Below are 13895 nucleotides of genomic sequence, written 5' to 3' on the forward strand. Positions count from 1 at the left end.
ATTCTCCCACAGTTCCACAGTGCCTTGGAAACTAAGGAGGACAAAAAGCAGAACAGTTGAGAAGCACAGAGGGGATGTGAGCTGGACAGGAGGACACGGGGGCCATTTCTAACCTAGAGGCAGCCACTGAGCCTGCTGGAACTGAAAGTCTAAAATACCCAGGTTTTACTGAGCAGAACACCAGTCCTGCCAAGCAGAGAATCCTACAACGAGTCTGGATTACATGTGTAGCTGAAATGACAAACTTAGAAACCAAAAATCAAACTCAAATTCCAGGCTACTCTTATGCTAAAGACATTTACAAGATTTGCAGGCAGTGTGAGATGTAATGCTTTTAAAGAGACATACAGAAAACAAGTAAAAAAGCCTTGTGCTCCTTGAGAATTGAGGAACAAAGATTAACTGTCATCTTACTTAAATCATAGAAGGTCATATTACACAAAACCAGAGTCATCACCAAGCAGCTCAGGACAACCAACTTAGAATTGGCATTTACTCAACAGAAATTGACTTTTTCATAGTCCTATAAGCAGGAAGTACAACCTAGTGATGCTGGCAGGGTTGGATTCCTCTAAGACTCTCTCTTCTTGGTTTGCAAGTAGCCACTCCATAATGACCAAGCATTAAAATATATGAGCCTATTGGGGCCGTGCTTATTCAAACCACTGTATCAACTGAATTAGTCTTTTGTTCCTGGCTCTGTAACAGTGTCTCTACCACCCTCACAAATGAGCTGGTGAACGGTAAGTATTCAGGATAAACTTTGAAACGGGGCTCCAAGATGTTGAGAACCATATTTCCACATTGATAGATTCATTCTATTATCAAAATAATTTAAGTTTTTGTATGTTACGTGTTCTCTGCTCTAAAGAAAAACTGAGCAATAGTGGAATCATTTGCTATCTCAGACTCACTGATGTGCTTTAGCAAATTCAAAATTATTATCAATTACTTTTGAATGTTTGATTCTTAAATAACCAGGTCATTCTTATTGTCCATGGACAAATAGAAAACAAATAAATAGAAAACAAACAAAAAAAACAAATAAACATCATTCCCTGCAAAAGAAATCCCACAACAATTAGAAAACAAAAACAAACAAACAAAACAAAAGAACCCTTTGTCTTATTAGCGTTTACCTTTCTGGCGTCTGTAGTGTCTATAATGCTGATTAGACCATAATAAATGCTCGATGTATGTTTGCTGAGATTAAAGGAGGAAACAAAGATTTAGCATGAGCTATTTTGCTTTATTTTGTCATCACCATAATCTGACTGTAAACTTCCATTTAAAATAAATAAGAACACTAAACTACACTGGCCTCTGAGAAAGGTGTAAATATCAAACGTGTGCCTTGTGCTGAAAGTTCATTGCGTGCTTATCCTGGAAGGCAGAATCAAAGCGGGCTGTGAGATTTTTCCCTCCACACAGTACATTCCAGCACAGTACCCAGAATGGTAGCATTCCTCCCATTCATCCATCAGTCCACATGGCTCCCTTTAGATAACATCACAGAAACTGAGAGTAAAATGGTGGTTACAACACTTTGAGGAGAATTCGGGCAGCCACAGGTAGAGAAGATTGACTAATTGTAAATAAGTTCGAGATAGAAGTAGAATATCCTAGTTAGCTACTGAACAGTAGATTAGTGTTTAGCATATTAACATTTAGATGTTATGTATTTCAAAAGGAGAAAGATTTTAAGGGTTTCCATAATAAAGAAATGATGTATCTTTGAAGAAATTGGAGTCTTTAACTTGATTTTAAGCACTATGTAGGGCTGGGTGCTACTTCAGTGGCACACATCCTACATAGTATGAGGGAAACCCTTGGTACTGCCTTAGCACCACAAACAAATAATATATATAAACTTTTCTATCAGTTTTAATAAGTCTGTTTTAAATTAAAGAGAGTTATTTTGAAGATATTATTCTGACCTGCTCAAGTAAGCATGCAAGAGGGAATGGATTTCTTCTGAAGGTCTGCTGTGGGAGAAGAATTAATTGGGAAGACTTCAGAGTGCCACAGGTAGAGAAGATTGATCAACTGGAAATAAGTTAGAGATATACAGACGTAGGACATCCTAGTGAGCTACTTATAGTAGAGTGGTATACATAGCACTTAGATAATCTATATTTCAAAAGGAGAAATTTTTTCACTGTTTACACGATAAAGATATGATATATACAGATAATTTTCTAGTACTCGACTTGACCATGGAGGAGGCCATACAGCAAGGAGCACAAATGTGAGGCCTCTGGTGTTTTCACTTGTCTCAGCTGACAGTCATCCAGAAAATAAAGACCTCTGTTCTCCACCTGTGTAGGATATTCAATTCAACTTACAGCCTGTGGATGGTTAGGGGCCAGATCTTTCCTAGTGGAGCCTCTGAATGGCAACATAGGCAGCTTGCCCTTGGACCACAGCCTTGTGAGATCTGCCTGGTGAACCAGTCACCCCACACCCGGAGTTCTGTTAGAACTGCAAACAAATAAATTTCTACTGTTTTGAGGAGTTAGGCTTGTTACACACCTGTACAAAGTTCTATGCCAGTTAATATAGGGACACTCTGGTTACTGGCCACTAGCTGGCAACTTTCTCTTGTATGGTTATTTGGAGACTTGGCTCTCTAAGTCTGCATGCCCACCATACCCTCTTGAGAAATCCCCCAGTGGATGCAACAGATATTCCTGACATATGCTGTTGTTGGTAGGATTGAGTTATAGGGTCATACCTGAGTCCTGAGATAGTTTCTTACAGCATAGTCATACCACAAAAGCAGGTAGATAATTTCTCTGTCATGATTTCATAATTTAATATCAGGATATTCACTATCAATACCAACAGGGATCTAGAATAATATTTATGTTAGGAAATGGACTCTGATTCGTTATCTAATTCACTTCCAAATACATTGCCAGGTTGGACCATATTCTTGGTGAAGGATATATGCTCTTTCAAGGGTATCTCCAAGACGATCCCCAACTTTTCCCTTCCATCCATCCCATCTGTATCTATCTAGAGAAGCTTGCTCTGTTCTTACCTACCAATACAGAAATGGACCTATGTGAGCTCTGGAAAATGCAGCTAGAGACACAGATTCTAGATATCATGACCTTCTCCTGAGCTGGCCCTGGATCTCCAGCAGACCGCATTGCCACAGGCTTAGTTACTTAATCGTCAGTTAAACTGCAGCAGTCTTCCCCCATGGGACAGAGGCATCCATGTTTGTATAATAAGATTCACAAGCTTCAGCAGTTTTCCTCTGTGGATAGGAGCTTGAATATATGCTGTATTCCCCTACTGCAGCCGTATACTGGAGCTCCTGAAAGCTTTGAACGTTAGCAGAGTGGTCTGCAGGGAGCTGATGAGAGAGTCAGGGTTAGTCACTGCCTGCTAGCATATGGTTATCATATCAAACACATACCTGTATTTAGCATTTCAAAGTTAACACACATGAACCTTGAACTTCTAGGATTGACAGGGTTTTATAAAAGACAGGAGGACAATTTGTTTTATATGAACTTAGGGGATATGCAAGATGTCTCTCACAGTGTGGGTATGCTTCTGGTTGCACCCATCGCCTGACCCACCTTGATTTATTTGCTGTCGTAAACTTCTAGACACAAACTGGAAGGGCTTTAACTGTATAGCTATGTGAACATTTTTGTGTTTTGGAAAAATTCTTAGAGAGGCACATTGAAGACAACTAGTAGGAAAAAAATGTGAATAAGATCAAAAATGAATTCCTGAAAAAGGCCATTAACTCTCAGGAGGCATGCCATGGTGAGGAACTAGAACATACTGCCACTACAGCCGTGCCTCCTTACATTCCCAGAACTGTGCTATCAGTGACACACCCCTGCCTCTCCAGCATCATCATTTCTCTGTGGTTCTCAGTTCCTCTGCCTTCTGTCTGTTTCCTTCTTCCTGTAATCCTTTCTGCTCATTTACTTCACACCCTTAGCTCTGCTCTCACTTCTTTCCTCCCTTTTCTAGCTCCAAACTGCTCCAAGGGCTGCAAAGGATACAATACAATGACTTACACTAATCTCATTAAAAAAGACACCATCAAGACAGAAAAACGGGGGCTCAGAGCTCTTAGAAGGCCTTGGGCTAACTCAAGTGTTCGCCTCAATAGCCATCCCTGGTGTTCTGTTGCCTGAAAGAAGTATATAGAGAAAATGTCAATTATATAACATCGTGGTTTATAGATTTTTTTTGGCCCAACCTACTTCTCCACATCTATTTAACTCAAGTCACTTCCTTACAAGTTCCCAGAAGCATCCTCGGAAGCAAACTCTTTGTAAAGGCAGTTGGACTTTAACAGCCATGTGGTACACACTTATTACCTTACACCCTTTATGCTTCATTGTACTCTTCCTTGCTGAAGATTCCTACCTATCTTTCAAGACCCTGAGCACCTCTTCTCTGCAGCCCACCCTGGTAGCCACAGGCAGAGAAGTTAGTCTCATGTCTAAATGTCAAGAGCAAATGCTCACATTTTTAATGTAGCACTTACTATATTGTACTTGGATGGTTTATATTTGTCACAACCACTAAACACTGAAGTCCCCAAAAGAAGACTGGGCCCCTATTCACTGGCAAACCACTGTTCTCCACACAGCAGTGCTAATATGCAGTAGGCTATATTGATGTAGGGAAAGCTGTACATGACGTCAACTGTATTGACTCAAATGTTTTAAAATTATACAAACCTGTACTTAACCTTTTATTATTCAAAATACATATAAACTTCCTTTTCTCTGTCTTCTTCCCTTTCTCTTTCCCCTCCAAATATAAAAACATATATACACAGAATATTAGCAAAGTAGCCCATGATACCTTTTACTTTTTATGTACATGGTATATAGAATTTTCTTTCTTCTCTCGCTTATTCATATTTATAAGGAATAATAAAAATTACGTGAATATAGGAGTTTAATAGGCCATGCTGAAATCGTTAATATTATTCTAAATTTGTCGCTCTCCATATGCACATACATGTAACCTAAATCAACTATTTCATGCAATCCCACTCACGATGAGCCTCATCAGTATCCCTCATTTTTTATTTTATTTTTCAATACAAGTGTATCCCTTTTGAAAATGTTTTTGGTGGTCAGTATTTTGAAAAAGAATGCAAAGAACATGTATGTATGTATGTGTATATGGGTTGCAGGTATGTGAATGCCGATATATGTATATGTATATGTATATGTATATGTATATGTATATGTATATGTATATGTATATATATATATTATATAGTAATTACTGAGATACACACACACACACTTATAAACCATGTAGGTTGCTTGTATACTACCAGATAATTAGGTGACTTGACTACTGGCCATTAGAAGAACAACTAAGAAGGCATACTGTACCCTCTTGAGAACTCCGCGACCCCACCCCGTGGCTGCAACAGCTATTCTTGGCATACGCTATGTTGCCGGGGTTGAATTATGGGGTCACACCTGAGTGAAAGTAGTCCCAATACACTTCCTTACAAGATATTCATATTACGGACATTTTACATGTATTAAACCACATTACATATTACAGAAATCAGACATATTACAGATTATATATGTATATATGTGTATTTACATATGTATGTATATATATATACATACATATATATGTATATATATACACATACATAATCTGTTATGAGGAGAAAAACAGAGGTTATGCTTATTGACAATTTTATATAAGAAATATATGTGTGTGTGTGTATATGTATGTATGTGTGTTCTTGCCATGTTCTCAAACAGTGCAATATTTACACAGTTTCCCATCTTCTTAGGGTGGCTTATGGCTCACAGATAGTGAGACTGGATATTGAACTGAATAGTAACAATTGTACAGTCACCAAGCCACCAAACTCTTAGCAAGAGAGTCTTCCACCGTATATTCTGAGCAGAGTATGTTCTATTAACTGCTTTGCCCACTCTTTTGGAATATTATTTTGTGCACTGGTAAATAATTTGCTGCTACAATGACTAACAAATTGTACAAGAGCTAGAACTGGATCTGTCATAAGAGATAAAGAGCCTCAAGCTGGGAATCAAAAGGCATGCTTTGCCATAGCTCATGACTTTATCAGAGATGGAAATTGTTAAAGACCTGCAGGCCATAGAAACTGGATGAAGCCCTTTGACACTGCTAGGGATAGTGTAACCATCCCATCCTCTGGGACCATTGCCCTGTTATACACAGGTGTATCAGAACCCCCAGGACTCATAGGGCTGTGCTTCTAAAGAGGTTGTGTTAGAATGGCCTCATGGAAGGTTTTCCATAGCATACTTCCGGTCTGTTCATTTATCCCATCCCTCCCAGCCAACACTTGCTCTCCAATTAAGCAAGGCAGAGTTTGATATTTCTCTGTATCCATTTAACTATTCTATATCATCTTTATTTCAAAGAATGTTATGCCAATCTTATTTGGTCTTGCTTTCTATTCTCTTATGTGAGAAAGATAATTCACCCCCCCCTCCCACCATTTCATTTGGAATTTTTTGTTTGTAGCAGGACTAGGCTCAGCAGCTACATATTAAATCCAGAAAAACCCAGTAACAAGGTTGAGCACAAATAGTTTGAAAATGCTCCCATGATTCTAGTGGGAAACAAGGGTAGATAATCACCAACCAGTAAAATGTACATATCTAGTTACTCAAAGGGTTCATGTTCATGCAGAATGTTCATGTGACAAGCTGTTCCTGGTGACTCATTTTTGGCCCTTTTACCACCAAGTGCAACTTACTTTTCAAATTAATTTAGATGTCACCATCCTATCACAGTGCCCAGTTTTCACAGTAACAGAATCTCCTATAAGGAGGTTGAGTATTAGGTCTCATTCAGGGAGTAGTTCTCTAGCATGCATAGAATTACTTTCTCTACACCAATTCTGTCATTCCCTTGGAATACTGAATATAAGTTGTGTTTGAGGAGATAAAAGGTGACTCACTTAAGTCCCAGATGTCTGCTTATGACAAGGAGATGGGCAAGGATCAAGCAGCTCTGCCTACTGGGAAAGTCAAGAAGCTTTAGAATTGTAAAAAGACAGCTTTATCGCGCTGCAGTGGATACCAAGGGCAGTCCTTTCCATTGATGATTAACTCAAACGGTTGAATTGATATCAGGTGAAGAAAGCAGAAGGCCAGAACTTGTGTGAAACTTCGTTCCAACTTTCTATCCGGAAGTCACATAGGACATGTTTGTTTTTCTCCATAGATTCGAACCAGTGTCCTTCCGGAACACAAGGATCCCCCGCCAGAAGTTGCGGTAGGTGCTTCCTATATTTCCGAAGGTACACAGGTCATTTGTAAGTTAATGTTTTGCACTTTCTCCGACTTCCTGCTTGCCTGCTAGCTGGAAAAAAAAAGCAATTAAGTTAGAAAAGTGTGACTATTTGAGGAGTCACCGGTCTTTTGTTGCTGCGTCGAATAGAATTCATCTTTTATCTTCCGTAATAATCCATTCTCAAAAGAGTTTTGTATTTACTTTAGATGGTGAGAGATGAGTAGGGACATTGTCCTGCAGGTAGCTGAATTGCAACTGTAAGTAGACACTTCTGAACTCCTAGAGGCTAGGGAAGTTACACATGTGGGCTGTAGGATCATAGGAAAACAGCAGAGAATTAGTCAGGGCAGGGTGTTGCTTCTTCCTGCTTCCTGTCATTAAAATGCTAGGACACAGATCAAGCAGCAGGCTACTTTTTGTAAGGCTGAACACCCACTGAGGTTTGTCTGACATGCGCAAAGCATTGCATCTTCAGCAGAAGTTGAAAGAGCAAGAGAGAGAGTACAAGGGGTACTGGTGTTTTCTGCTTAGACAAAGCCTGAGTTGGAGATGGCAGAATTTGAAGAGACAGCCCTGCAAGTAGAATCCCTGAGGCTTCTTCCCTCAGAGAGGAGTAGAATGAGTGTAGCTGAAGCAACTGAAGGCCTATTTAGAAATCTTTCAGGAACCTGACAACCTTCTTCCACTGAGTATGAGGCGCACAGGGCTACGTGTTATTCATTTCTTCTCATTGAAAGCAGCCACTTGGCGGTGTACCAAGGGACTATTTCAAAAGCACACACCACAGTGAAAGCTGGCTGAGCAGAATGCCAGTTCTCAGAAGGAATGCTACTGAAGAGGGAGAAGGGAGAGCAGGGTGGGGCATTCTTTTCTTTTATTTCTCCCAGTAACTTTTTGGAGGTGGCACGATGAAAGACTTTCACAGACGAATGCAATCTTCGCTATTGGCTTTCGGCTTCTACCTTGAAACCATCACAGATTTACTAGTCTAGTGTTGGTGGATTCTCAGATGACATGAGCAGTCTGTGCTTTAGTTTACAATGTTCCCAGAAAGTTCTTCCCAATCAAGGTAGATCCACAACCAGGACCATTGCTGAATCTGGGTACTACTTTGTGCTTACTCATTTCCAACCTGGTTTACAATCACCATTCAACCACCAATCACCCTATCCTACAAAGGAGGCTTAAGAGACATGTTCCTGTCATGCCTTTTAGAAATCCTTCATAAAACCCCAAATCCATTAATATAACCAATGCCATGTTTATTTAGGAGTTTCATTTATTACTGAGGTTCAAGGACTGAGTTGGTTTAATTTTCTATTCTAATTCCCAAGTTGCTCTTATCTTCAATTGCCCACTAGCTTTAGATATAATATCTTGACTTAAATGTGTGAGCTTTTATTTATGTTTTTCTATCAAATTGTTGGGGAGAGGGAGATGTTTTATTTATTTTAAATACTAAGTCTCTGATTTTATTCTCTTCTACCTTTTCCTTTGCTAGTAATGTCTCTAATTCCAGGCACTGCAAAAAGTTTCACGTTTGTCCCCTTTTTACAGCTCAGGCTGTGACATAGAAGAATAGGGGACAGGGGCTACTCTTTTGCCAAGGTGAGGACATGGCCCTATTTGCTGTTTTTGACACCTGTCAGAGTCCTTAGTGAGGGTAATATAGAAATGCCAGCTGTCGCATGGAATTGATTCAAAGGACCCACACTTCCCTACCATGGTAGATATGACTCAGGGTCAGCCACTTCACTCTCCTGCCCCACTCTTATCCTGCACTCTTATTGCTGAAGTTCACTCTAAGCATGTGACTGCAGATGAGCCCCATTCTGTGTTACTCCTTGACCCACGTGACTCTCCTGTAACACCTCACATCAAAGTCCCACATGTACCTTCTCTGGTGTGTCCTATCTTAGCTCAGCCTTCTTTCGACTACCCAGTGACACTCAACATTAGATTGCCCCACAATTCCCAAAGGAGAGCATCCTGGAGGAAGGTGGTTTTGATGCCTCTGGTCTTTACAATTGATCCATTTGTTTAGGACAAAACTCATCCAGTCTTGGGCTTAAACGTATTTTCTTGGAAAACAGCTAAGGAATAGCCCCATCTCCTAGGTCTGAAACTCTAGCCTTTCCTATTAGAAGCTTAGATTTTTGCTAATGGAATGTCTTGGGTTGGATGTTTGGACAGTTCTATTAAACTCTCTTCCCTTTCAGCATTTTCCTGTGAGTCCTGGTTCATGAGGGAGGCTCTCTGAACTTGAGATGGGTTGTATTTGATATTGTTTTTATATTGCATTTGATATTCTTTGATAAATACTCAGCTAAAGTTCCTGGTTCCAAGTAAAAGTCTTAGTTGGGATTCTGTAACATGGCTGTTGCCCCAGTCAGGAAGCCACTCATTGAGTAAATTAACAAACCAACCTAAAGTAATTGGTTAGGTTTTAATTTAATTTAATTTAATTTAATTTAATTTATTTTTGACAGCTTGTATTTTCTTTACATAGCAGTCCTATTACACATGGCCCAAGAACATTCAAATAAGAACACAAATCAGAAGTTAAAGATTGGTCTTCAAACATCATAGCCAACAATGCCATGCTTGCCTATGATCTTTCCGATATAAAACCAAATCCATACCTCAGTGGCAACCAAACCATTCAGCACAGCTTCCTTAACTGTAAGGTATTTGAAGCTACCAGTTTAAGCACTTTGAATTATTTTTTTCATGCTCTGAATAGCTGTAGGGATTTCACCAGGGGTTGGGGGAACCAGCTGAACCTTGTCATAGTCCCAAAATGTGGCCAATCGAGGCTTGGAGTAAGTCAGGGCAGTGACCACCAGAGAAGGTGCCTTCTCCGCGAAGTTGCAGATGGACCTGGCCATGATCTAAGGTGGAAGATGCGTCTCCCCAAATCACAAGCTGAATGTTTTATTTCATTTTTACCTAGAAAATGGTTCCCAGTACTGTAAGCACACAAAAAAATGACTTTGAACACCAGACTGTCCGTTTCTCTGCTTCTTTTCATAGGGTATTCTGTAATCTGACCACATCGGTTATCATATTTCTCATCTTCCTGCTTGGAAGAGTAAGATGCTAAATTTTAGGTCATGATGCTTTTTCAGTTTTAGAAAACACAAACCACCTATGAGTCCTGCTCACTATTCTGCATTTTATGAGTCACTGAGAAGAACTGAGTCTTCAAAGGAGATTCCAGGAAATATACCTCCTTAAACAACAACAACAACAACAACAAACACCAAAAAATCCACTACTAGTAATGAAAATGTGGATATTAGGTTTCTGTAATTTTTTCACACTCCTAGAAACCGGATTCATCGCAAAACAAGATTTCTTGATTTTGTTCAGTCCAATATTTATAGTTTTAAACCTAGATTCTTTATTAAAATAATCAAAGAGGATTCCATTTTAGTCTACATTGCTTTTAGAACCATAAGAGAACAAATTATAGACAAAATAGAGAAGAGTCTAGAAATGACCATAATAATGTAGAAAATTTAATGCGTTTTATGATATTAGCCCTCAAGAAAAGTGCCAAGTGTGACTGCTGAACCAATCTGACACACAGAAAGAATGGGCTTGAATAAGGAGGAGGCAACATAGCTTGAATTCCTAGCAGACTGAGTCATGTTACTCTATACAGTGAAAATTTACCATGTTTAATACATTTCCTGCCAATCTTCAGGATATTTCTTTGAATGCCACAAAATGGTCTAAGCGTTTAAGTTATTGGTCAAGAACACAGTGCCCATAGTGACTCTGTCCTTACAATGTACTAAGAACACTTATTCCACCATGAGCTAATACATTTTACTGTAATTCCTGCAACTGTGTTCCATTTGTTTCTGAGCACACTTAGGTAACATTTACTAGATGTATCCAAGCACTTTCCTGATGGCTTAGACAAATAGATAGCAATTTGTGTCATTAGACCTTCTGAACTGTATTCATAACAAACATGCAATTTGTTAGTAAATGACTTATCCTAAAGCACTCTTTTGTTTGGAGGTTATTCATAAACTTTTTAATAGTTAGCATGCATTATTTTATTTATGATACTGTTTCCAGTATTAGAAGTTCTTATTATGGAATGGGACATCATGCAACCATATTTGTTATGGTTGACAGTAAAGACAAAATGCACAGGCTGTATAAAATTGTCTTATTCTATAATTATGTATCTCTATACACACACACACACATACAATTTGTATATATCATATATGTACACATACGTGTGTATACATCATACCAATTATATATCAACTTCAGCTCTTCAAAGGCCTTTAAAATTTATACCAACAATTCTTCATATGATGTTGTAAAAATAGGTCAAAGTATCATTTATGATCTCATTTAATCTTCAATGTATCAGTGTCCAGACAAAATGAAATGAGTAACATTCAAGATTTGCCACTTAGGTCATTTAAAAATGTCCAATAATCATATTTTTAAACAGTTCAAAGAAGCAGACAACATTAATTATGTTAACATTAATTATGTTTTCTTTAACTCACTATGATAAGTAATATAAATGTTGTCTAGTTGAGTGGCAGACAATACAATGAATCAGAGAAAGATTTGACAAAATATTTCCAACTCTCAGTAGAAGAGAGAAGAAAGGGAAGCTACTTAAGTGAAAGACAGACAGTAGAGGAAGAGAGTACAGTACAGGAATACAGTAGAGTTTGTGAAGATGGTACAGTACACTTGAGCGGGAGAGTAGAGCAGACCAGAAGAGAATGAGCCAGTTTTACTGAGAGAGTTTTACAGAGGCAGAATGAAGAGAGAACAAGCTAGACACAGGTAAAGACAGAATGAGCAAGAGAATGAGAAGGAGCCAGAAGATTAGTACAGATTGCCAAAGTTAGTTTTGAGTGAAAGTGGAGCAATTCAGATGCTGAAAGAAAAGACAGATCAAATCAGTAAGCTTGGAGAAAAGTTTGGGTCAGAACAGTTAAGTTGAACCAGCCAGCCAGAGTTCAGAAAGAACAAGAAATAGTGAGCTTATTCAGCAGCAAGTCTCAAAGGCCTAGAGTAGATTGTACCAGGGCTAGAAGCTTGCAGGACTAGGTCTAGGTTAGCAGATGGCAGCAATAAGCCTCCAAGACAACAGTTACAAAGACTAATGAAAGGTACTTTTACATTCTAACCTGGTAAAATATGGCTTCCTGCATGCTATTTGTTGTGGCTGTCTGCAAGACAGCTCATGCTTATGGACTTCTTTAGCTCTTCCTCCTAATTACCCGCAGTTTTTAAATCAGTTGGAACTTCTTGTAAATATTTTACATGTCCTAAAATAAATCTGAGCAAATTGGAATCATAGGAAATATTTTCTAAACACTAGTAATTGCATAAGACTTTGTAGCCTTTATATCTTCTATTATTTTTAAATCTTAGCAGAACAACAGTAAGAGCTAGAGGACCACCAAGTCTGTTTGTGGCTGCATCTTTATAATGTTCCATGGAGAAGACTTGAACAATGACACATCAGCAATCTTGCTAATATGAAGTCTCACAGGCAATCACCCCTAGACAGAGAACTACAGACTACTGACTGTTGCCTGCTAGAGAATTAGCTTTTTCCAGGGATGAGCTTCCTAATTCGTGGTCAGCCCTCAAACCAAATACACAGAAATAACAAAACTAAAAAAATAAACTCAGCCTGCGTGTGTGCGCACACACACACACACACACACACATGCACACACGCACACATACATACACACACACACAAGTATGTACTATATTCATATACTTGCCCATATATTAAATATAATACATACTAATATGGAAATTGTAACTTTATGGCTAAAAGGACTTCCATAATGTCATGGCATATATAGTTTTCTTTATTCTAAAGCCACCCAGATTTACACAATTTCAAAATGTAAGTTAAACAAGCTTAGAAAGTTAGTGGCCTTGTGAAATTTATAATCTGTTTTATATATATTCTCTTGTTTGGTGTCATGACAGATCATAAATATTATACATATATAAATATATAGAGAAAAATATAGCCCTGTGTCACTATGATTTTACATTAGCATTATGTGTTGTTTTTCCCCTCTCTGTGGGTATTAATATATGTGTATGTATATAGATAAATACATACATGCATTTATACATACACATGGGCAATGATAAATAAAAAGAAGCTATCAGTTTTAGTTTTGAATAAAATAAACTTTTGTAAGTAAAAACCTTCTGTTTTCTTTTGGCAGGCATACAATCAGGCCGTGACCAATACTAAGATTCAGTGTGTCATATTTTGGAAACTCTGACAGTGTCCCCTGAGATCAAGCCTGGCCTGACAGTTGTGGTGGGACTTCTTGTCTCAGGGTTATTGTCTCTGGCACACTGTGTATTCATAATACAAGGCACATGCCCTCTGTTGCTGTCATGGGGCTGTCTCTGTTACTGATCAGCCAAAGGTCTGCTTGTGAAGGGCTCTGGTTCAGCAGAAAGAGACAGTCAGTGGTTGTGGTCACCAAGCTTGCTTGCACCTCTGCCTTATGGTGTGTCCATAGCTCATGCCTAAAAATAGCCATTCCACCTGTCCG

At 38.7% G+C, this 13895-nt stretch overlaps 1 protein-coding gene and 1 pseudogene across 3 annotated transcripts in view; one reads left to right on the forward strand and one right to left on the reverse strand.

Moving 5' to 3' along the window:
* The window catches only part of Inpp4b (inositol polyphosphate-4-phosphatase type II B), a 701452-nt gene that overhangs the window by 452553 nt on the left and 235004 nt on the right, over positions 1–13895 (forward strand). For all 3 annotated transcript variants that reach the window (XM_028753430.1, XM_028753429.1, XM_028753432.1), the window contains one exon: positions 7240–7290. In XM_028753430.1, the coding sequence (XP_028609263.1) occupies positions 7240–7290 (51 nt within the window). The remainder of the gene's footprint in view (positions 1–7239; positions 7291–13895) is intronic.
* On the reverse strand, positions 9885–10196 carry LOC114609165 (annotated as a pseudogene).

Source organism: Grammomys surdaster, unplaced genomic scaffold (assembly GCF_004785775.1).
Source record: "Grammomys surdaster isolate TR1022 unplaced genomic scaffold, NIH_TR_1.0 125947, whole genome shotgun sequence".
Classification (NCBI taxonomy): Eukaryota; Metazoa; Chordata; class Mammalia; order Rodentia; family Muridae; genus Grammomys; species Grammomys surdaster.